Source organism: Rhea pennata, chromosome 23 (genome assembly GCF_028389875.1).
Source record: "Rhea pennata isolate bPtePen1 chromosome 23, bPtePen1.pri, whole genome shotgun sequence".
NCBI lineage: Eukaryota > Metazoa > Chordata > Aves > Rheiformes > Rheidae > Rhea > Rhea pennata.
The window spans coordinates 5,519,300-5,544,158 of NC_084685.1; the positions used below are offsets into that span (position 1 = coordinate 5,519,300).

At 53.9% G+C, this 24,859-nt stretch overlaps 1 protein-coding gene across 2 annotated transcripts; it reads right to left on the bottom strand.

Annotated features, from left to right (window-relative positions):
• Positions 1–2,225: 2,225 nt before the first annotated feature.
• LDLRAP1 (low density lipoprotein receptor adaptor protein 1) lies at positions 2,226–24,125 on the bottom strand. Of its 2 annotated transcripts, none has more exons than XM_062594054.1 (9): positions 24,034–24,125; positions 19,078–19,220; positions 17,147–17,259; positions 14,058–14,172; positions 10,792–10,864; positions 9,946–10,029; positions 8,065–8,192; positions 5,921–5,955; positions 2,226–4,329 (listed from the first exon to the last, which is right to left on the bottom strand). In XM_062594054.1, the coding sequence occupies exons 1-9, from the start codon at positions 24,116–24,118 to the stop codon at positions 4,185–4,187; spliced, it is 921 nt and encodes a 306-aa protein (XP_062450038.1). In that variant the 5' UTR covers positions 24,119–24,125; the 3' UTR covers positions 2,226–4,184. The 2 variants fall into 2 exon arrangements, with proteins under 2 accessions (XP_062450038.1, XP_062450037.1); XM_062594053.1 differs by having other exon boundaries at positions 8,065–8,195.
• Between the last annotated feature and the right edge of the window lie 734 nt (positions 24,126–24,859).

The following is a 24,859-nucleotide window of genomic DNA, read 5'->3' on the forward strand; positions in this document are numbered from 1 at the left end:
GACACTTCTTAACTTCAGAGCTAGATTTGGCCTTGACTCACATAACACCACTGACCATTGCTCAAGAGCATTGATTTAATAGACAGCAAGCAGGGAAGCTCAATAAGCTTAAGATTTACATGTAAACCATTCCTGTAACTTGGCAGCAATAGGATGAGTTTGTCATTGCAGTTTAGGGGCCAACGGGGTTGTAGTAAATGAGTTGGACAAGTTACAGTGCCAGCAGCTAAAGAAATCAGCTGCTGGCCACGTGGCTTGCACTGGCTGCAGTTTTCATCACCTAAGCAGTTGCTTTGAGGAGGGAGATTGAAGACGAGCTTTCACGCACGCTGGCTACTGCTCCTAAGATGGACCAAGGCAGAGGCACCCCGTGCCAGCACGAGCTGACAGACCAGCATTTCCCAGCATAGCTACCGCGCTCACCTGAGCCCAGACCATCACTTCTGCTGCTGAGGCTGCTCAAAGAGAATAAAAATGACACCAAAGGCATTGCACATCTGCCTGCGAAATATGTTGGGGGAAGAGTGGAGCCACAAACTCCCCCAACTAGCACTAGACGGTGCACAACTCCTGTCTGCTTACCAAGTGGATCTTGGCAGCAATTCAGGGAGAGGCTGGCAGCTTGCAAACAGAAAAGGGAAGGCTCCTGCTCCCGGGAGCTCAGCGTAGGTCGGACCGAGGGTCTGTATCGTGCTGATAACAGCTTACACCAGGACCGGCAGGACTGCTCTGAGGTTGCTGTGCCTGGCTGGAGGACAGCAGGGATCAGGAAGCTGAGCAGAGAATATAAAGGTTATCAACCTTTCAGCTGCTACTGTCTTCTAGGAAACAGAGCTGTTTAGATGTGTAAATGCTTCTTAATGTTCAGAGCCAGAAGCTGAGCCCCCGGCAATGAATCCTCTGGCCTCAGTTAAAGGCGGAGGTTCAGCCTGTGCTACAAGCTCAAGGCGGGAGTGTGAAAGCTGTTCAGTCTCCGCAGCCAGCCCACCTAGCAGGGACCTGCTTCGTCATGTCACAGCTGAGCGTTAGCCTACGGAACAAGGCAGCAGTGCAAAAATGTCCCTGCAAGTACCCCCTGCAAGCCAGGTCTACCACAGCAAGCGTCTTCCTTAAGCCCCTTCCTTCCCTAGGACCACGCAGAGATCAGAAATGGATGCTGAAAGTTTCTAAACTGGCACTTAAAGAAAGGTCACATCAAAACTGAGAGATCAATTTGTTCCTCAGCACCTCCACCAGTTATGCATGAAAGTGCAGGCTGTCAGTACTCAGTATTCATAATCTGAGACATCACTGTAAACAGAAAAAGGCAATTTAAACAGAAAAATGAACTTCTAATATTTTTTTGGTTAGTGTGACACTGCTGAAGGAGAGGTGTCTCTGCGAAGTCCCATTGCTCTGCTGCGCCTGCAGCCCAGCTCCGATACGCCCAAAGGGAGCCTGGCAGTATTCACAAGTTAAATCTATTTGTCAGCATCCCCCAATGAATTTCTACCTTTGCTTCCCAGACGAGCATTAGCAGCATGATTAGACAGTAGCTGCAGGAGCCCAATCTCTCCAGAGCTTGCAGCGAGTGCAGACAGGAGTTGGAGGGGGAGGCAGAGCACACGGAGAGGTACAAGGTTCTCTGTGCTGTTTTTATTTAAAAAGCAACTGTACAAATTAAATTCCCCCAAAGGGAGAAGTACTTTGCACAGTTACTCAGAAAGCCTATCAATTAAGAGATTTTGCTTTTTTTCATGTTACCAGCACCATGTTTACGTGCAGATGAAACCTAACCAACGACTTCCCTGTTTCATCTGTTGTTAGCATCCTTACCTAAAAGCTGATTCAGCTAAGCACGGGCTCAAGTGGGGACAGATTTACTGGAAAAGGCTGGAAACAGTCAACTCCTGACCCCATTAGCACTGCCCCGTGCAGCTCACGTGAGAAGGCAGCTGCTGCACATCCCTCCGCCACATCTTGCATGGCTACATCTGGCCCCGCTAAGCGCTTACTGGAGGCAGCACCACTGAGTGTTTTCTAATTCCAGCCATCATTTTTCCACATGGATAGCCCTGGAAACAGGCTTCCGACAGACACTTACCTCCCCCTCTCCGGTTGTTGTTTTCAGTCGCTTCCTGGCTGTACATCGGGGAGAGAGGGACCACCACCAGTTAGAAACACAGCGGAAAAGCTTCTATATTTTAAAATTATTATGGTAAAATAAAAGTCCTCCAACAAAGATGTTCCAAAATGGTAAAAGTTTTATTTTCCTCAATACATATATTCTTTACAGCATAACGTTTTCTTAAAAAAACCCTCAAAACTATGTACATACATATATAGTACTGTGCATTTCAGTATATACTCCTAGCTTCTCTAGAAAAGGAGAAAGATCAATGTACAGAGAAATCCTCATGGTCCATTCCTGCAGCACAAGTTCTTTCTTAGAAAGATCACTACTCTCCAAGGAGTCAGAACAAGTTGCTTATTACAACCACTTCTATGTTGTTTAGGCGTTGCTTATGCAGTAGGTTCATGTCTCTAGTGTGTGCCTAAGTAGCATGGACAAACTTTGAATAATTCCTTTAACTGCAAGAGACTGATGCTGCACATGAGATCAAATAAGTCATGGGCACAGCAGTTTAAAGATCTAAAATTGCTTTAAACACAATTTTGCAAGCTAAATGGTGCACACATTTTATTAGGAGACATGATGAGTCAGCTTCACCAGTCCTCAACACCTTATCACAATAACACTTAGAGAAAAAAATCAAATCTAAGTTAGAGTCACTCAGCTGTTTCCTAATAAATTCTTACAGCTGACAAAAAGGTTTCTTTTTTTTTGCATACAATTTTAAAAGTTATAAAGAACTACCAGGGGAACAAATTAGTGTTTCAAAACCAAGTTACAAATCTATAAAACAGATTAGTATATCTCATATAAGGCCGCAAACACTGCAAACTGTCAGTGCAACTATTTAGGATCATTAAACTTAATCTTTTAATTAGCATAAGCTTTATACCTCCATTATTTATTTTCAGCTCCAGGAGTAAATGAAGACAGCTTTCCATCCCTCACAGGCGCCGGGGCTATCGGGAGGACGAGTACCAGACCACCACCGAAAGGGGCACGATTCGCTAACTGAACATACAGGTATTGGTCTTGCCTAATCTAATTCCATTTGTGTCTATTGAGTGGGCAACTACCAAATGGTTTTGAGACAGTAAAAAGGCATGCACAGCCAAATCCACTTAGCAGAGCTAAGAACACAGATCTATTGCGCTAGGGGATTCGCCCAACCTGCAACTTTCAACATGCCCTAGGAAATCAAATTGTTACTCCCTGGTGTTTTTGCTACTAAAGCCAGCAATGCAACTGAGCCTTAGTATTTCAAATCGCAGCAGAACCAGTGCATGTGAGTAGTCAGTTTTGAAACAGACCTGCAGCATTGCTGCGGTTTTTTTGGGGGTAAACAGCTTCTGAAGAGAAGTTACAGACACTGCTTACCTTGACATTTTGGACCATTGCTTTCAGTTCAAGTTTTAAAGTGCAAAACTTCATAGAGTCTTTGGGTAAAAAAATGTCAGTTGCCATATGAAGCTGGCAAAGAAAAGACCAGAACACATATGGATGACTGACAACTGTGAGAGTATCACAGACATTCACAACAAAAGCAAGATCTCTGCTACTGCTTTGATTTTAACAGTCAGCAGCGGCTGCAAATCTCCTCCTCTCAGCCTAGGCAGGTGATGTGTTGTTCAAGAAACAGTGGATTAGTAACAGTTGTGCTTGCAGTCACATTTGCATCTGCAGAACTTTGTCTAGAAATATATATACACAGAGACTTTGGTGTTGCATAGTCTTTTTCAGAGAGGAACAGGCACTGCTGAAGGTTATTCCACTGGTATATTGCCATCTAATACCGTCGATGCTCTACACACCTTCCAATAACATACGTAAACTGTGATGGCTACAAATAAATATGTTGAAGAGCATCTCATTGTTTAGATAAGAGCAAGATTAAAAAAAAACATCTGCAGTAGATTTCTAAAGCTTTGGTCTAAACTGTGCTGTAATATCATCTGACTTGGTGAAGAATCCCCTCAGAAGAGCTCCTTGCATACAGCACCCAAAACAGCATGAATTCAGTCCATAAACATTTAGTGGTTATTCTGTTGTGAACTGTTGGATGCATCTGACCTCAAAACATGAACAGATCATCTTTCTCGCCTGTATTTGAATCTATTTTGTTCCAGTCTACAGGTGAGAGCATTTCTGCGCTCTGGATGTCTTGAGCCGTCAGTCCTGTGTCAAGAACATGAGGGTTTGTCCTCGACTGAGCAAGTCTAAGAGAGGAGAAAAAAAATAAAGTCAGAATAAGTCCATGCAGTTATAGCCTGGATACTTGATGCATCAGCAACACAGAATCCTAGCTGCAGCTCCCCACTTCAAAGTCCTCCATTGGAAAGAAATAATTCAAGAAGGGCAGGGGCTGGAACATGGCACTTGCAGATTCTGAGTTTGTAGCAGCTTTTCTGCTAGTTTATCATAGCATATCCCCTACAAGCATCCAGGGAATTTGCAATCTGGACATCCTGTATGTTACTGGTGGCTTTTTCCTCCAACAAACTGTTGTAGATGGGAACATCAGAAGCTGGGATCTTATCTCAGGGTAAGGCTCCACTGACCGAAGGAGCAGCCTCATTGAAATGACTCGATTTTCACCATGCTGTGTCTGAAGATGCAGTGAGTGCAGTAATGCAGTTCCCACCCCAGCCACCCTGGCAGCTCTCAGCAGCACTCCTGCCTCCCAGGACCCCAGCCTAAACATTGAACTCTTCAGATTATATCACCTGTGGTAAGACACAACAGGACTCAGATGATGTTTAAATAGCCCATGAGATCAGCTTTGAAGGGTCTTCATCTTGGGACATTCTAAATGTTCCACAAGCCCCAATTTGTTGTTGCATTATTAAATATCTCTGAAAATTCATCATTGCAGCATCAGTTCTCCCAGATCCAAAGGTTAACACAAATATTTGGTGCTTCATACAATGGAGGCATGATGTAGAATAAACCTCAGATTAAATTAGCTGCACATATGCTTTTTAATAAAAAGAAAAATGACCAGCAATGATATTCCATCAGGAACACTTCTAAATGCATTCTCCTTGGCAGATGCACAGTCCAAATACTGCGTCACCCAAAGGCCAAGGGTGAACCAGCAGTTGAGCATCCATCAATGCAAAACAAAAGACCACAACCAACAATATCTGCTTAATTAAGTACAGCAAGGAAGAGAGGTGAGGAAAATAAATGACATTAAGATATAAATTCAAGCATTCCCTTTATCAAACGTGACTTGGGACAGGGCTACCATGGAAGTGGAAACAATAAATCATTCCCAAGACCCAAACAAGACAGAAAGTTCATTTCCTCAGGGCTGAGCCTGCAGTTTTTCGCTCTGCTTTAAACTCTGACTAAGGTCAGCTGTCTGCACTGAAGTGACAGCGCTGGGTTAAGCCCTTGCTACCTCCCCAACTCAGTTAGTCCGAACTTCAGGGTGGAGCGAGGAAGGGTAAAGTCCCCAGTGCATGAAACTGGGCCCAGCGTCCCTGCTGCGAGCGCAGAGGCTGGAAACAGGCAGCCTCAAACCGTCCATTCAAGCAGGAGCAGACAGGCAGGCTGCTTGGGGAATTAAATTCCCTACCACACACAACCTCTCTTTATCCTTAAAATGTTGTCAAAATATTTGACTTATCATCCAGCCTCAAAGCCTATCTTTCAATTAGCAGCTGAGGCACCGATGGGGCAGCTGCCTAGGTCAGATCACGGTGGCTGATTAGATTAGAAGCATTATTAAAAACCAGTCACTAGTCAAGTCTCCCGAGCTGGTCCCCAACGGCATGAACTTGTAAAAAGAGTTATTAGAATTACCTTGAAAATGCTTCGTCGAGACCATCATCCATTTCCTTTGTTAAAGAGATAAAAAGAGAGAGAAGTAGTTGCTAAGCGAAAGCACAAAAGTGTGTTTAGAGATCTGGCTCCGCACTTAAGCACGACAGACAAAAAATATATATATTGACTTCCAAGTGCCTAAAGCAACGCTCGTATCAGCAATCTGCCTCCTTAGGCAGGTTTTATCTCACTCTCTGCACAAGCTACAGGGTAAGAGATGGCTGGGTGGGTCCAAGCCTCCTCCCCGGGCCCCCGAGCTCAGGCTGGGGCTGCCGCACTCACCTCGCAGACCGGGCGGACGGCAGCAGTGGGGCAGGGGCTTGGCCCCTTCCCACAGCCTCCAAACCGGGCTAGTTCTGCCCCAGCACCTGCACGGGCTGGATGTGGCCCGTCAGCCACGCTGCCCTCGGGTCTCTTCGCACCACGGGCAGGGCTGAGCTCCACAGCAGAGATGCTGTGGGAACCTTCCCCCTCCTCCTACGAGGGGAAAACTCTTATCCCACTACCCAGCACCAAGGTGCCGTGCCAGGAAGGCAGGGAACAGCAGGCAGCACTGCAGCCTGGTGCCCCCAGCCTGTTTTTACAGGGAGCTCTTGCCACATACTGTGCCTTTACACCTCTAACAACTGTTGCTGGCAAAGAAGATTTAACGTCTGGGCTTAGAACAGCACAAGGACAAAGACCCACTGGAGATCTCAGAAAAGCTCTGTGTTTTGCCTAGTCTCTCTGAAGGAGCCAATGCCCCCAAGCTCCCAGCCTGAAAATTGCCACCTTGTTCCAAGTTCACGCAGAGCTTGCTCCAAAACATTCGCCTGCCGAGCTCTCTGCCAGCCCCCAAACTGCTCTTTGCTCAATGCAAAACAGAAGATATTGCTCTGACTGAAAGCATCTGTTTGCTCTTTATGCAGAGACATATTTTGGGCATAGCTGAAAGCGAGCAGCAGACAGTTACCTAGGGCTGAGCAAGGCAAGCCACCGCCCTCGGCTTTTCAAGCACCCACAATGCGACTGGTGCACACCACAGGTTTTTGCTGAGATGAGGGGCCTGGACACAGCTCAGCAAGATGCTCTGGGCATCCCCTGGGGGCCTCTGGGGATCAGGAACCTGGAAGGCTGCAGCAGGAAATTATGGACTAGGCTGCTTGAAAGCAACTCCTGAATCCTTTCTCTCCAATCTGTTCTTTGAAATTTTCCCTTTGAAAGACTTGGTTTTACATGTAAAGTACAAAAATTCTGCAAGATGGGAGCTATCAGATTGCTGATAAGCCTCCAGGATTTGATATGACATAGAGTTGATTTTCAGGCTTAACCTGAAAAGCCTAAAGCTCAGATCTAGCAGACTCAAGAAAGAGGCTCCAGGCAAAGGCCTTTATCATTCAGTTCTCCAAAATTTAGCACACAGCTTGTTTCCAGACAGGGAATGTGGCAGGTACAGTGTCCTAGGTCAGGTCTGGTTCAAAGATCAGCCCTGGTCCTGTTGGTGATGGAGCACTTTTATATATAAGAGGCTTCGGTATGGATGCACACCCAGACACATAATCTGGGTCATTATTTTTTTATTAGTGGTCCATGAAACAATTAAGCAAGATGACTTGGGACATTCTGGAGAAGCCATCCATGCTCACACAAGCGAGACACAGCCACAAACAAGAACAAGGGTAAATAAGAGTAATAATGAACATAAATTTAACCTGATTTTAGTGAACAGTAAACAAAAGCCATCAACATAATGAATTTTTCCGCTGAATAGAGCAGTTAGGTGGTCTCTCAATTAAGCGACAAACCACTGAGAAATGCTGTTTGAGAATAAGTAACATTCAATTATCTGACAGCGGCATTTCTCAGGCTGGCTTGCAATCTCTTTCATTTATTTACAGAGCCTAAAAAGGGCACTAGGAACTCAAACACTAATCAATCATTTCTAGTAGGACAGCGAAACCCGGCTCGCTCAGGCATCTCTGAAACCCTGAACAGCTCAGCAGTCCGAGAGCTCCCAGGGGGTTTTGTCCAAGAGCAAAGCCCAGAGGGGACTGGAGCACGCGCATGAAGGAGGGGGCAGCGCCGGCCGCAGAGCATCGCTCCCCGCTGCTTGGCGGGCGCTGCGGTGCCCAGGGCACACTTACCCACACTACGTTGTTATTTACAGAGGAGCTGGGCCCAAACATGCTGTTATCTAAATGCGTGGAGTTTGCACTGCCAGTCAGGGGCAATTTGGCAGGATCTTCTAAATCCAGCAAGTTCCCTGTGGCCACTGCTGTGAACAGAGTAGAGAGAGAATTAAGCAGAGGAGGGGAAAAACGGAGACGACACAAAAACAATCCTTTCTGCAGCAATTACTTCTCAAGGAGGAAGCCAGGAGTAGCACCAAATTCTTTCAGCGCAGCCCCAAATTTCAGCATGAAGGAGCCACATTCATTTCAGCTGGGGCTGTGGTTTCAGCCCAAATAATTTGAGATGCCCTATTTAGGCACCCAAGACCCCCTTGACAGGGATGAAGGGGAGGATCAGCCAGCTTATGCCTTCAACAGCCAGAGAGGGAGGCTCCTGGCTACCTGCTGATGTTCAGGATAGGTTGGGATCACCATGGGCAGAGCATCCTCAGGTGCTTTACAGCCCAGGACTGGGAGGAAAACAGTAACCACAAGGCGGGAGCAGACTTGGGGCTAATATCCTCAGCTCAGCTCTATCTCCTCACTACCACTTCTCAAGCTCTTCACGCAGCATAAGCAGAGCTGTTACAGGACTTGCCATCATAGCATGAAAACGGCCTTCCAAAATCCAAATCAAGGCCTTCCCCGGAGAGCTGGGATCTGTGGAGATACCCCACAGCTTTGCACATGCATCTGCTGTTTTAAATGGAGAGTTTGGGCTGTATTTAAAAAGCAGGATGAGCACAGCTGGTGCTTTACTTCCCACAATATTCACTATTCAGTATTGCTATAGCAAGTAGGTGTTGTGCCCACCATCCTGTATCAAAGGCAGGTACAGAAATGCCCCAACTGTGAAGCATCAGTCTGGGGCCAAGCAGATGCTAGAGCACATTTCCTACCTCTGTGGCAGCCCTGGGCCTCAGCAGGGCATTTATCCCAATCTGCTATCACTTACAACAGATTCCTCTAGTCCTGGGCCTTCAAGTAAAGAAATGAGACATGCCAGGCTGCAAGGAAGCCCAGTTTAATGCTCTTTTCCTCTGTGCCAAATCCTCTTATCTCTGTGACCAGCATGGAAGAGAGATTAACCTTTTGTCCCACTTCTCCCTGGCTAGGCATCTTGCATTTCAGAGGCAGCAGAGGACCCATGGCCAGGCACCGAATTATACGGTTTTCACCATTTAATTGCTCTGTTTTCACATGCCTCTCCTTCCTTAGAGGAACCAAAGGCAGAGCGGCACCAGGATGTCTTCTCTTTCAACCAACCAGGCAGAAACTCTTTTGGGTTCAATACCAACTCAAAACTAAACTTAGCATGCGAGGGTCTGGGGGTCCACACTAACCTCATAAGGACATTATGGCCAGTTTGTCTACAGCAGAAGCAAACAGATTGGAGGTAGAAGGCAGCTGGGTGCAAGGGGGTGCATGTCTCTCCATTAGACAGATTAAAACCAGCAAATACTGACAGGACTGAAATTCATGGTGCAGTTCTCATCACATAATCGCTGCCGGCTGCTCCTGGTGCAAACATGTGCTGAGCAGGCACCAGGTAGACCCTGCGGGGCTCTGAGAGGCACTTTCCTACCCAAACCTTCCTTCTTGCTGAAGCTAAAGAGACATTTAAGGGCTCAGCTGCGGTGAGATAGAAGAACCTGGCAGGCAGCCACGCTGTCCCTGGAGGTCTGTGCAGGGCAGACATCTCTGCTATTACAAAACTGTTTGTTCTTCACTGATCTTCAGAGCCCTCCCAGGAGACTCTCCAATTCAGGAAGAAACCCTGCAGGCATCAGGCTGTTCCTCATCAACTCAGACTCCCCCAGAGCCAAAAGCAAAGCTCTTCCATTCGCGACTTACGTGCTTCAGGGCAGGCAGGAGCTTCAGACTTCGGGCCGTTCGCACCTTCTCCTTCCAAGATGGACCTTTCTCGCTTCTCTTTCTCTGCAGAAGGAGGAAATCCCATCATTGCCTGCCAAGCACTTCCCTCCAAGTTGCTTATGAAAGCATGAGACACAGCCTCGCTGCGACATGCCTCATCCTCTGGCTGTTCTTCCCCAATCTGATGGACGAATGAACCTGGCAAGGCTGGTTTCATGCAGGGACATTTGAAGGGTGCTTTAGTTTTTACCTACACCTAAAGTAGAATCACGGTGGCACCAAGCCCCCCTCTCTCAACTCTTTCTGGTTGGGGTGAGTCCCCTAGGGAGCAGGGACATGGCAAGGACAGCTAGGACAGGCCACTGGGTCAGTTCTGCCACACTCACCCCAGACTCTGCCTGTGTATTATAATCTTGGATGATGAAAGCAAAAATACTGATGATGGATGCAACCCTTTCTAACATGCTCTAGGTGACCCTGCTGAGCAGGGAGGTTGGACTAGATGATCTCCAGAGGTCCCTGCCAGCCTTACTGATTCTATGATTCTATGGCAAAGGTCTGAAACACCACAGACCAGCACTAGGTCCTCCAAAACCCACTTGGGAGAAAACAGTACGGCCAAAATCGAACTGGATTTATGAGGATGTCTAGAGAAATTTGGAAGATGCCTTAAATTATGCCAGAGATTGGACCAGCCTTAACAGTAGCCTGGAAATTTGAAGGGTGACACAGTGCAGAGGGAAGAAAAAAAGACACTTGAAAGCTGGATAAACCCCAAATCATCCCTTCAACTTCCATATGAAGAGCAGAAAGAAGAAAACTCACCTTCCTTGGATGCTTGCCAGAACTCAAATGCTATTTTGAACGCCTGAGCTACCGTTAGGGTGACTGCTTGGGCCTGGAAAGACAGCAGTTAGGCAGCACATTAATGGACAGGTCCTTGTGTAGATTTAAATCATTTGGAGGTTTTGCTTTCCTGATACATGTTAACCTGAATCCAACCAGTCCTCTGCTCCATGCGCTCCCCCAATGCACGGCTCTGAAAGTGGAATCAAATATTGATGGAAGCAGGGACCTGCTGCTCCATGTCGGACACGCAGCCCGGGGCAGACAGGTCTCATAGGAGCAACAGGAAGGTGCAGGAGGCAGGGAAGCGGCTGCCACAGGCGTCACGCGGACCTGGGCAAACAAGTGCCCCTTCTCACGCCCGTGCCCACGCAGCTCTTCATGCACGGACCTGATCTGAACAAGCGCAAGCGCTGCACGACCCAACGCCAGAACCTGCCGATTCGTCCTTGCGACTCCACGTGCCACACTTGTGGCCCACCAGCTGCAGGACCAGCACCCGTGACACAGCAGCCCGTGCCCGTCGCAGAGCACCGCGAGCTCCCGCCTTGGCTTTTGCTTGCTCCCCCAGGAACGAGGAACATCTCAAAGTGAACCAGCATCTCTGCAAGCCCCAGCGCCCTCACAGCTCTCCCCAACAAGGAGCAACCTTATGGGCATAACGTGGGAGACCCAGGAGAGAGCCGGTGCATGCTCTAACGGGGCCGCAAGCATTCCCACGCCAGGTCTGAGCGCCCCGAGCAAAGGGAGGGAAGTTGGGGTGCAGAGGGCGGCACAGGGCAGGGACAAGTCCCTGGGGTCTCCCTCTTATTCCTCCGAGCTAAGCTGGGATCATGCTGGCTTAGACCAACACCTTGACTTTACTCTGCGGCAGCCTCGAGCTGGAAGCACAGTCGGGGCCATGGCTCAGGAGCAGAGACACTTCCACCTTCAGTCCCTCCATTTCTTCCCAAGCCAAGAGCTTGAGTAGCATTAAAAAAAAAAAAAAAAAAAAAAAAAAAACCCACCCTTAAGCAGCCTGCGTCGCTTAAGATACCTAAATAGTGATATAAATGCCAGATGCATTAGAAGAAGGCCAAGCTTACCACCAGTTTGAAGCGCAAGGAGATAAAAAGGACTGCTTTGCGAGGCTGACGCACTGCAGAAGCCTTGAGGCTTAAGTCTGTTTTACAAAGTTGCAAGCTAAACAAACCCAGATCCCAGCGTCTGTAACCCCCCCCCCCCCATCCCCGCACATTTCAGAGGATGGGGGCACGAGGGGAGACCAGGCTTCTCCTAAGAGCGAACCGCTCCTGCGTGGGAGGGGAGGAGGAGACGCAGCAAACCTATCCGCGCCAATGAAGCCTCACAAAGCGCGAGAGCTCATCGGAACGTCGGAGCTATTTACATCTTTGATGGAAGTGCAAACGCTTTATGGCAAAAACTTAAATATGGTAATTAAGTATGAAACTCCTCACAGCTGTTTACAATTTAAGCTGTCACATCTGAATCAAGTTTAATAGACCCAGCTACCGTTGAGAATTACCCATGAACTAAAAATATGGACTAATTATATGCCAGTGACTGGTAGCTATACACACATGCAGGGACCCTGCTCGCAGGTAGGGACAGTCCACGGTCTGGAAGGAGGGCATCACTTTACCTTTTATCAGCATGACATTCGTGCATTTTATAGGCAGACAAAGAAAAAAAAAATCTAGTTTTTGCCACAAAAGGCCTTGGAGAACTTTATTTGGAGGGAGACGTACTGAGCTGATGTACCATGGAGATAATTCTTTTAGCACTGGAGAGATTTAAATTTTAATTTGCAGAGCAAGGCTTATCTTTGCAGAGCAAGGATGGGAGTACGCGCTGCAAAAAGGAGAGACAACTTGTAGCTTCCATTATTCTCTCCCCAGAAAAAAAAAAAAAGGAAAAAAAAAAAAGGAAAAAAAAGAGCCAGGAGAAGGACGGAATATTAACAGAGCTGCAGTCGCCGTGCGCCGGGCACCACCAGCCGCGCTGCCCTGCCTGACCAGGGGCAGCTCAGGGGGACGCCGGAATCGCTGCTCGGGCTGGACCAAAGCCACCGCCTCGGAAACGGCCCTCGGCCTCTCGGGTGGTTGTTTTGGGAAGGAAGGAAGCACATCCTGGAGATCCCATTCTTCTCCTAAGGCCACCCCGCAGGCAAAGCCCCTCCAGGGGAAGGATTTCTGCCGTGGCAGGGGTCTGGCCTGTCCTCCCCCTTCCCTAAATCCCTTCCTCCAACTTGTTCTCACGGGAAGGGACCTCGGCGCGGCCCCGCGCCCTGCTCCACTCGCGCGCGAGACCCAAGGGCTCTGCTTGCAGCTCACGCCCAGGGACCCACTTCTCTCCTGGGCTCTTAAGCGCTGGGTCTGTGCCCGTCCTGACCAGCTTGGAGCGCTGCCTCTGCGAGATGCACTGAATCAGCACAAAAAAAAAAATAAAAAACCCCACAAGCGGGTTCGAAGTAAGAGCCAGAGACTATTCCACGTACACGTCTCTGCTCCAGGCCCTGATCCTCGGCACGCGGGCGGCCCCAGGCCCCGCGCCGCGCACCGCTTCCCGCAGGCAGCACACCGCCACGGCTGCCAAGCCGCAGCCAAGAATCGCACCGGGAGCTTCAACCGAGAGAACCGGAACGAAGCCGGGCTGAGAACGGGGCCAAGGCCAGAGGTGCGGCTGGAACGCCTTCCGCTAGCAAGGGCACCTCGGCGGTCTCGCTGCAGACCCCCTCGCCTGCCAGAGCCCCCAGGTTCAGACCGCGTCGCCCACAGGCCAGCCAGCCCCCCGTGGAGGTGGCCACCGCGCAGAGACGGGGTCCCAGCCCCCGGGACTGCAGCAAGGCAGAAGGACTTCACGTGCAGGCGAAGGGACACGTCCTCTCACCGCCCGCCGACCCAGGCCTTGGGGACAGAAGAGCTTTTGCATGTCACTGAGAGATGACTCCAGGCCAGAATTACAGCCGCTCCAGGTTCCCGGCCCGCAGCAGCGCTGGATCTCTCTGGAGCGCGACGGCCAGCCGCCCGACGACGTTACGCTCGATCAGCTACCTGCAGGCAGGTCGGTAAGCTATGCCTGCACACAGCAGCACCCTCGCGGGTGCTTTCCGGAGGCCCTTAGCTGGGAAAGGACCTCCACCGCTGTAAACATGGGCAAAGCTCCTATTTCATCGCAGCCCTGGCCCAGCCCCTCTGTGCTTCCTCCTCCTAAAGCCACATCCCAACCTCTTCCTCTGGACTGACCATTTTCCGTTTGGTACAGAGGAAGGCATGGCACTCCAGGTTCTCATTGAGCTGGTTCTGGGCAATGTAGGCAAACACTTTATCGTGGATCTTGTCTGCCGTGCAGTAGGATATCCTGAAAGACAAAACGAAACGTCTTGTCCGGGGCACTGCACGCAAGGGACATCAACCAACCCCTCAGATCTACTAGCAAGCTCCTACACCAAGGCTTTGAGCACCAGGGCCAAGCAGGGAAGACAGAGGGAGCGCAGGAGCGTTACACCAAGCTTCGATACACGTCCTTCCCAAAGCCAAGAGCGGAGGAGTCAGTGCCACTGGCTTAAGCACAAGAGAGGCCCAGGGCACCTCCTGGCTGGACAACTGGCCTCACCTTAGCAAACCTCGGTGCTGCCACCGAGCCGTCAGCTGCTGCACAAGGCCATGGCATGAATGCTGTGTATCGTGCACAGAGACAAGACAGCAGAGAAAATCTTCTGTCTTGTGGAAAGGGACAGGTTAGAGAAGAGAAAGACTCTGCAACATGCCAGTCTGGGACTACATCTAAAAAATGCTCTGCCTTCAGAAGAGAGACTCCGGAAGATTTTCCTTGGAGGAATAACTTGCAAGGAAAGAGAAGGACTTGTTCTGAGACTACAAATTAATCTTGAAGCTCCCCTGTGCTTTCTCAAACCAGGGAAGGAAATTGATGCAGGAATGCCCAGGAAGAGCTGTCAGACAGGCTGACATTCAGACTCCAAGATCCGCAGTGGCAGATGCAGCATCCCGAACCGTGCAGGACGCAGCGGGAAGCTCAAGCCTCCCTCGGAGGAGCATCCCCTGCGAGGGCTCCCATCCTCCGGCCCCCGGGCTGGGCAGGGCTGACTCAGAAACACTGAACAAGGCTTTGGAAAAGCAACAGGCCAACCTGTCCGGAGACCACCGGGCTGCGAACGAACGCTGAGCTCCCTCCTGCGGGTTCCTCAGCGTTGGCCGTTGCTGCCTGCCCTCGCCCCGGAGTCCGCCGGGCCGGAGCGCGAGACGGAGCGCTCCCGTCTAGGGTTGGCGAGCAGCCCAGCCGCGAGCAGCCCCGGAGGTTTAGCGCAACGCGGCAGACGCTAGCAGCAAGCCAAAGCCTCTTCTCTGGGAACGCGACAGAGCAAACAGGTGTTAAGGAGAGAGAAGGCAGGAGAAAAAGTGGGACACCGCTGAAAGTTTTCCCATTGCCCCACATTGCCCATTCAGCTCATGCTTTCGCTACCCAGGAGACTTCCTAGAGAGGGGAGAGGAACGTCCCAGTTCCCAGCAGATGTTAGGACTTAAAAAGCCACATTCAAAATTTATTTACACTGCATTAGTTTCTCCTTGTGTGTGAGGACGCCTCTGCTCAGTGGCCTGTATTTCGTCTCGCAGAGCTGTGCTGTGCTCTGGATTAAAGAGGCGCTCGGAGGTTTACCCCTTTCCCCCGCCTGTTCTCGAAGCGGCACGGCTCGTCTTTTAATAACTGCGACAAAGGTCGTCTGCAGCGCCGCGCCGCAGGCTGCCCGCCGCCCCAGCGATCAGCGCAGTATACGATGGCCATCAATTTTCAAGGAGAGCGTAACTCACCCCCGCCGCTGAAGTGACCCAGTTTTGTAACCACGAGGCCTCTGTGCACGCAGACGAGGTGAGCAACGCGTCCAGAGACGGAGGCTGCACTTTAAACGCCGCCGCCCCATCCCGCCACCCGCTCGAGCACCCGATTTGGGACCGACCATCCGATCGGTAAAAAGCCAAACAAAAAAGACGGTGGAGGTTTCGGGGAAAATCTCCCAAACCAGCACCTGTGAGGCGCGTTCACAGAGCAGGGTAAGGACCGAGCCCCTCCGCGCACTCAACCCCAGCTCTCGCTAGAGGCACCTGCCCTCCCGCAGAGCTGTCCCCGTGCTAACAGCCTGTTCAAGAGGTACTGACTTCAGCCAGCTGAATCAAGGGGATGCTTGCGTAGGAGCACTGGTCGGAAGGGACAGCTTTATAGCCTACAGTTAAGGAGTCCAGGCAGAACTTAAGGCAGCATCTAAACACCTGGAGCCCACGGCTCTGCTTGCACCAGGCTTTCCACCAGCACAGCAGGACCAATTTCACCATGATCACACCCATGTTCACAGCTTCTTCAGCAAGTTCTGCCCTTTAACAGCACAGTTTTATTTACTAGGGAGAGTGGCAACCTCAACTCTGGTGGCTTTAAGTGTCTGCTTAAGCAATTTAGGCTGGAAGAAAACGAGCAGGTTAGTAGTCCTGTTAGAGAGACAGCACCCCGAACCCCGAGCTCCCCATCTTGTGTTTAGTGAAGGCAGATAGTGTGGCAGGGTGAAGGACAGAAAGCAAAGCACGTTCAAGGTAAGGGGAGAAGGGATACAAAACATGGCAATGGCCAGATCCAAGCTTAGCTCTGCTCCTCCAGGCCTGTATCTGCCTCCAACAGGATTTTTTTTTTGAAAGAAACACTTGCAAAAGCTAGAGTAGTGGATATGGATAAAGCATCATTGCCTTCCCCTCCCCACACTAGTGTGAGGTCTCAGCAGCTGTCTAAGCCCTGCTCTGCGTTAGAGCTATTTAAACACATCAGAGGTGAACAGCAGAGCACGGAGCAGCTGGCTGGGGGAGGGCAGCCCAGACTCGAGCGCTCACATCCTCACCACTTCGCAGATACCCTTTCTCTTGCCTTCATGCTGGATTTTTTTAGCATTTCTGTTGTCAGGAATACATGTCAGGGTAAGGCCACTGCGTGGCTGCAGAGCCCTTGACTGAGGATCAGTAGTAGTCTGCACACACAACGCGTTTGGACTCATCGTGTTTTTCCTTTTTCCTCCCACACACTTACTGCACCAGACATGTATTTTCCTTCGGCTTGTGATGGCATTTAGCAACCATCCTTCTTCCCCCATCTTTGTTTTACTTTAAGACACGATGGCCAGAAAGCTGCTGGTCAGGCCTGAGCAAAGATCAGAGATGGTCACACAACCTGCCCAGGCAAAGGGCTCTGAACCCAGCAGAAATCGGCCCATCCTTGAACCGAAGCAGCTGAGGAAGGCGCAGGACATGTACACACTGCAGCGCATCCCATAACGTACCTGTATATGGAGATGTTTTCTATCAGCTCGTTAGTTCCACTGTCATTTAACACGATCCCTCTGGGAGAGACTTTCAGAGTAACTTTCTGCAGCTTCTTTCCACTTGCCTTAGCCTTTGGAAGGAAAAGAGAGAGGAGGAAAGTTACAGGCTTTTAACACCGCTACATCCAAAGCAGCAGAGCAGATCAGTTACTCTAGATACATACTACCTAATAGACATATTAATAGCTCTCATTAGCACTAGACTGAATTTACTACCAGGTGTGATAAGGCACTTGTTAAAAACTTTACCTTCCCTGAAGCAGTGATTTATGCTGGCATTAGCAAGATAAGGACATGCACCCTCTACCCCATACAACATGTAGGTAATTCACATCTCACACCTCCACAAAGAGGATTTCACCATGCAATCAGCCCAGGGAAGAGGCTGGGCTGGCCAGGCTGGCCAAGGCCATCAGTGTTGGGTGAAACACTGCGGAGTTTTGTCTTTAAGACCAGAGCGAATTCACCGCGCCGAGCCGTGTTGTGAGCGGGATGGTCCTGCAGAACGTGGTTTCACGGGGCAGCCGGCTTTCAGCCCGGTCTCGGCCCTGCACGGGGGTGTGCGTCATCCCCCGGCGTCCCTCTCACTCGGACACATCCGAGAGAGAAAGCCTAGAGCCAGGAGAGCTCCGCAGCAACTCGTCTACGTCTGCGCTCCGCCTAACCCCTCTGCTTCTCAGCACCTCTCACAAGTCCACAAATCCCAAGGAGAGCAGTCCAGGCTGGTTCTCAGGCTCTGTGCGGCAGTCTGACACAGCTGCACATCAATCACATCTTGCCAAGGCAGCGGGGCAAAAGAGGCGACGGGTGAACCCCCCACAGCAGGCAGACAGTTCCGCAGAATCTCTAATTTTTCAGCCTCTAGCACAAGTCCACTAAAAGCTGGAATAGTTACTCGAAAACTATAGATCTAGCTCCTCAATCCTGCTCTCTTGGACCTCTCTTGAGGAGCATCCAGCTTGGCCGACGGTCAGTCCGGCCCTCTGAGGCTGGCATCCATCTGAAGGCTCCATCCTCGGCCGTTCAGAGCAGACGTGAAGGGCTCTGCCAGCGGCTCCTGTTTCATGCAAGCCGCTCTCCTCCCTAGCAGCTCAGCACGTGCCAGGAAAGGATCCTTCATTACCCAGTGCAGTTCACCACCCCATTGAGTTTTATGGTGGTTAACTGTACAACTGGGTCTCTGCCTCATTCAGTTTTATAAAGGCTTAAAGAAGCATTAATTTTACTTGGAGAGCCCAGCGAACGAGGGCTCCAGGGAGGCACTGTGCCGGAGGACGGCTGCCCGTCGGTCCCTCCCGCATCAGAGGGTAGGCAGGGTGGTGGTGTCTATATTGCCTGGAACTGAAACAAACTGTCCTAGGCACTCTTCCTCTTAACCCTCTAAATCCTGGGAAGAGAAAAGCCAGAAACGTGTGCCAGGGCACAAGCCCAGGACTTGGTCATGCGTTGGTAGTACTCAAAACACTGCCACTGTCCTGCGTGCGGAGAGACGGCCAAGGGGGAGGCTGATTTCACTAGGTCAGATGCTGCTTCCAGGTCACATAGCTTATCAGGTGGAGCCAGAGCTCAGACACGTAGTATCAACTTTCTGCAGTCTGACCCATCGGATGGGCTAGGGCTAGCCCCTAGGGCTTCCGAATACTGCTGTCTGCATTTCCATCTGCACTGCCAGGTGCTGCGCAGGGGCCCTGCTCACCTCTGAAAGCGCCAGACCTGCAGTCCTCGTGCCTCCCCCCGCCCCGGGCTGCAGACGGAAAGCATCTCCCCCAGACCTACTGCTTTAAAAACTGTTACTACTGACAGACTTGTTTGAACAGGACGAGGCACGGCCCCACTCGGTGGAGCGTCCCTGGCTGCTCCGGGACGAGCAGCCCAGCACAGATACTCACCGTGGCTACGATTCTTTTGACAGCAGCCGCAGAGAGCTCTTCTCCCTTGGGCTGCTCCACCAGCGTCATGCCCATGTACTTGAGCCTGAAGAGCATCCCCTCCAGCAGCGTCTCACGGGTATCCGTCCAATTCTCCGGGAGCTCTAGAGAGGCAATCAAGAGGATCTTGGATTCTCAAATGCACAAGGATTCCCACTTCAAGCCCCCAGAAAGCATCTCCCCATATGGTTTGGGTGATGCACCATCACAGAGCCACATGTTCACTGGTGGGGAGATCCAGAGGCCACAGCATTCAAGAGAGGGTTTAGAGCACGACCAGGGACCCACAGCAGCCTGTCATCACCTTGTCCAAGAAAAGCTTCAGAGGAGTTCGCAAGGGAGGCGAGTACCTGCCCCTCACGTCCAAGACCTGATGCCTGTCTTCACCCTCCTGCTGTGCAATGGCCCACGGGGAGCTGGGGCCGGCATTTGGGTCACGGCTCAGGGACGTCCGGCAGAGCGCAGCTGCAGCCCGTCGGGCTCAGCACAGGGAGAAGAGCCTGTCAGTGACCCCCAGGGACTCACATCTCGCGGTGAAGGCGAGAGGAGATGCAAGCCATAAACTTCAGCCCCACTCCCTGCGTCGGGTGTGGGAGCCAAGAGGCACCAGCTGAAGTCTAAGTGATGGAAACCAGGAGGCAGCGGTCGGCTGGGGCCACGTATCAGGAAACGCCTCTGGGAGGGAGGTTTGGGGGTAACGTGCCTCGAGCAGAGCTTCCCGCTCTCCCGGGGGAAGAGCTGTCTGGTTACGGCAGCGCTGCCGACCCGGGAGACAGCACAGCTCCGCGCCAGGGAGACCTCAACCACGTCGCCCTCCGCCCGGTCCAGCTCGGAGGAACAAGCTATGGACCTCGGAGACGCGCCGGCAGAAGGAAGCTTGACGGAAGATCCCTGTTCGCCAGAGCTGCCACGAATTGCCCGGGGAGCCAGATCTGGGAGCGCTCCGGATGCTCGGCAGCGTAGGCGGACAAGGCAGTGAACTTCACGCGGTTTCCGGGGTACAGCCGCGCGGCTGGCGCGTTCGCAGGGGAAGCAACAGCTCCTCGCGCCATCCCACGCAGCCAAAACGAGCCGCGCGACAAGTGCCGGGGGAAGCCAACAGCACCGCCACGCTACAGCGCCAGGACTTACGGCAGCTCCCCGCTGAGACGGGCTGCGGGGGGCAGAAACGAGCCCTCCCAAGGGAGGCGGGCAGAACCGAACCCCTCGCGGCAGACCCGCGCCGGAGCACCTTCACGGCCACGAGTTCAGCTCCTCTCCCGCGCCGCGTTGCGCGGCTCTGCAAACAGCGGAGGTTTCACCCAAATCCGCCTGCTCGCTTGCTTTGGGCTCACAAAACCCGGCAGCGCCCCGTGGTTCCCACTGCCCGGATGGCACGGAAGAGGCGCCGGCGCACGCAGGGCCCCGCGCGTCTCCTCGCCCCATCCGTCCGCCGGATCGCGCAGCGTCGCTCCGGGCTCGCGCGCTCCCGGCGGGCTCCGTTCACCGGGACTGCACAGGGAACGGGATCTGCAGCTACCAGCGGGGCTTGCAGCCGTCGGCCCGCCTGGCTGCTTCGCGGGGCCTTCGGGGTGCTGCCGCTCCGGCTCGGCCCGGACCGGACCCGCTGCTGCGGGAAGCTGCCCCGGCCAGGGCGATGCGAGGAAAACAGCTTTTTTTCCTTGGCCAGCCTGAGCCTGCAGACAACCCGCTCCCGGAGCTCAGCGGCTGACCGAGGGCACGCGAGACGCTTCGGTAAACCTGCACCGTCTGGAAACAAATGGTGCCAACGAGACCTCGGTTTTCTCAAAAGCCAGCGGTGCCGCTGACGTCCTCCAAAGCCGCAGCAGCCCGAGGCAGGCGAGCGGGCCGGGCCCCCGCTGCGGCCGGGCGCTTCCCCGCCGCGCGCCCCGGCCCCGCAGCGCCTTCCAACCCTTCCAACCCGCCGGCAGGCGAGCCTCGCCGAGGAAGAGGAGCCTTCGAGCGCGCAGCGCGACGCCGGGGCGCCGGCGGCTCTGCTCCGCCGCGAGGCCCCGGGCACAGGCAGCTCGGCTGCGCTGGGACGGAAACACGGGTGGTTTCAGCTCAGCCACTGAAGTGCTTTCAGAAAGGAAGAAGCATTCGAGGCCACGAGGAGGCAAGCGTCAGGATTCCCCCAACGACGACGAGCAACGCTAGGCGCCCGCAGCCCCCGGGGCGGCAGCGCGCCCGGGCGCCGAGCGGCCGGGACTCCTTCCTCGCGCTCGTGCACCCCGGGCCGGGCTGGGGCCGCGTCCGCGGACCTCGAGCATCCCCGGGGATGCACCCCGGGGCCGAGCAGCGTGTTTCTGCTCGCAGCAAATGCCAGCTCAGCCAGAGGAGGGGAAAGGCGAGAACGTCAGAGCTTGCCACCAAAGGGGCAGGAAACCACAGGCCTGTTCAGATCGGAGCCTTCAGGCTCAAAACGCGTAAACAGAGACCGGGAGCTTAGCGCAGGTCCTCCTCCACGCATCCTGTTCCGCGCGATTTATCACCACTTTATCCAGCTTCAGTTGATGTAAGCAAATGCATTTAGGCCTCACCTTAGCTGAGGGCACACTCACACCAGGCAGGCGCTCAGGCCCGCAGGGCCAGCAGGTCCCTCCCGGGCCGCGCGCGGTGTTTCGCAGAGCAGACGCCGGCCCTGGCAGACAATTCGCCCTCCTCGTCGTTCGGGTTTACTCAGCAGGCAGCAAGGCTCACACAACTTGCAAGCCTGCTTGCAACATCGAGTGACAGCAGGCTCAGAAGGGTTTCCAGCCCAAAATCAAGAGCAGCTCGGCTCTCTAGTTACCAAGTGACATATCTGTCAGATAAGTTGCACAAGGTCGCTTTCTGAACGCACTGCTCCAAGTCCCAGCGCCAGCGTTTACGGCGATGGAGCCGGGCTCCAGAGTCCTCAGCGACGCCCCAGCGCTGCCTTTCAGATCCCACAGCTACTGGCCTCCTAATCCTTACAAAAAGGCACAAAGATCCAGGGTAAATCTCATCAGGAGATTAGTAAAATCAAGAAGTTTGATCCTGCCTCCGGGCAGCGAGGTCTCCTGGCACGGGCGCTTCCCGCCTGGCGCAGCAGCAGCTGCCCGGCGCCTACCCGGCGCGGGGCTGCGATGCTTCTGCAAGCTGCCAGGGTACGCGGAGCTTGGCGCATCCTCGCAGCAGCTCTGCTGCTCTCTGGAGCAGCCGGACCGCCACGGCAGCCCTGCACCCTGCCTGCGACAGGCAGCTCGTGCCGACAGCCCCGTTTTGGGGCCTCCGTTTCCCCACTGCTCTTTCAGCGTCGATGCAAAACGCTGCGGGGAGGACGGCAGAGACGCGGGGAGACGGCAGCAGAGCGCTGCCGCTCGCCAGCCTCGCGGGAAGCGGCCGCTCTTTGGAAACGCCAAGGCCGGTGCCTGCTTCCCGCAGGCAGGGCCGAGCGCAGGCGAAGGGGCCCAAGGAGCAGCGGGGGAACCGGGGGCCGCGCCAAGGTGTGGGGCCGTGGGGAGCAAGAACCAGTCCAGAGACATAGAGCAGAGCTGGGGAGACCGGGGACAGAGCGAGGCAGGGTCGCCAGATTAGTGGGACGAGGTGAGAGCTGCTGGCAGTGAAATCACTTTTCTCCCAGCTTCTCTCTCACAAACGATGAGGTGGAAGGTACCAGGGAACCGTTTGCACCACAAATTACAGTAATTCTCCAAAGCCCCTACAGAACGCGATACCAGGTCTGACAGGAGCAACCAATTTAGACGCAAACCCTCTCAGGCGTGGGAAGCGTTGCACCGTACCCGGCGCACAGTGCTGGGAAAGCTGCGTGTCCCGGCCAGCTAATAAGAGGAAAATTGCAGACAACTGTGGCTGGGACTGTCTGGACACAGCGCGGACACGGGGTGGGGAAGGAGGCTGCAATTCTGCGCCCGGGCACAACCTCTCGTACGAGTCCCGTGTCCTCGGTGCTACCAAACAAAAGCCAGTCCAGGCTCTTCCTCCCCTCCAGCCGGGCTTGTTCCAGACCATAGCAAGAAAATGCTCGGTCAGAGCCAAGAGCCGAGCGGCTAGTCACCCCGGCGCGCGCACACGCGCTATCACATGCTAGAGCAAGCAGTGGAATGAGGCCAGAAAATGCCTGCCAGGCGATTTGCACTCCATCCCTCTCGCTCGCAGTACCTGCCTCGTCTGGATTCTCCCTCCTACCTGAGAGGCAAGAAAAAGAAGGAAAAAAAAAAAGAGAGAGCAGGGCAGGAATGCGCCTCTGGACGGCAAAGCCAGGAGAAGGAGCCGGGTGTCTGCACAGGGGCTGCTCCGAGGATGGAGACCCCCGTGTCCCCCGGCAGCGGGGTGACCCCGGGAGGCGGGGGGCTGTGCGGGACCCCTCTCCCCGCCGCGGGACCCTGCCCGGGCTGACGCCTGCCCCTTCCCCGGGGCGTCCTGCCCGAGCCGCCCCACGGCGTGGGGGGCAGGAGGGCACAGCACGAGCAGCACCCACGGCCCGGTGGGGCAGGGGCACAGCCCCCGCCAGCCCTGCACCCACCGTGCAGGGGGAAAAGGGGGAGGCGAGAGGGGCAGAGGGTGCAACGGGGTGGGGAAACATGGGGTAAAGCAGGAGAGGAGAGGGCACTGCAGAAAGAGGGGAAAAGGCGTAAAAGCAGGGAGTGACATGGGGGCGCAAGGGGGGTAAAAGCAAAAACGGGGTGCAAGGCGGGGGGCGAAAGGAGTAAAGCAGGGGACAAAAAGTGACTGCAAGAGGAAGAAAATGTAAACGGAAGAGGGGGCTGAAAAGAGGGCTAAAGCCAGGGAGAAAAACGAGGTGCAAGGGGGGGAGGAGGCAAGAGAGCGAAAAGGAGGAGTTAAAGCAGGAAGAAAAAGGCCTGCAAAGGCGGGGGGGGTTAAGGGGGGTTAAGGGGGGTTGGAGCCCCGGCCGGGGGACCGGGGGAGCCTCACTCTTGTGGCGGCCGCCGGCCCAGGGCGGCTTGGCGACGCTGGGGCTCCGCAGCAGGGCGCGGCCCGCCGACTTGAGCGCGTCCATCGCGGCGCGGCCCGGCGCGGCCCGGCCCGGCCCGGCACGGCGCGGCCCGGCCCGGCCCCCAACTCCGCAAACTTTCCTGCCGGCGCTGCGCCGCCCTCGGCGAGGGATGATCGCGTGTGGGAAGGGGGAGGCGATAGCTATGTAAATCCCGCCGCTCAGGGCCGTGACGTCCCGCCGCCGCCGCCCTGCCCGCTCCCGGCGCGGGGCTCGAACCCGCGGCCCCGCGGGCGGCCGCCGCCGGGCCCGGCAGCGATGGCCCCGGGGAGGGGGGAGGCAGAGCCCGGGGCTGGCCGGCGCTGGGGGCTGCGCTCCTGTCCCGCGGGGGTGCCGAGAGCTGCAGGCCCCCCCCACCCCGATCGAGGTACCCCTAGACACCCTAGAGATCCATCAGAGATCCGGAGATCCCCCTAGAGATCCGCCACAGACCTGGGGAGCCTTGGAGAGCGGCAGTTTCCCCTACTGACCCACCAGACATCTAGGGATCCTCAGAGCTTGGAGACCCCCAGAGAGCCATCAGAGATCGGGGGATCCCTGGAGAGCTGCAGGTGCCTCTGGAGATCCACCAGAGACCCAAGGATCCCCGGAGAGCTGCAGGTGCCTCTGGAGATCCACCAGAGACCCAGGGATCCCCAGAGAGCTGCAGGTGCCTCTGGAGATCCACCAGAGGCCCAGGGATCCCCAGAGAGCTGCAGGTGCCTCTGGAGATCCACCAGAGACCCAAGGATCCCCAGAGAGCTGCAG

Coding starts and splice junctions, on each gene's coding strand:
- LDLRAP1 (XM_062594053.1), bottom strand. CDS start 24,118: ATGGACGCGCTCAAGTCGGCGGGCCGCGCCCTGCTGCGGAGCCCCAGC. Junction 17,260..19,077: donor TCAAAAGAATCGTAGCCACG/GTGAGTATCTGT, acceptor TTCCTTCCAAAG/GCTAAGGCAAGTGGAAAGAA. Junction 10,030..10,791: donor CTGGCAAGCATCCAAGGAAG/GTGAGTTTTCTT, acceptor CTCCTTCTGCAG/AGAAAGAGAAGCGAGAAAGG.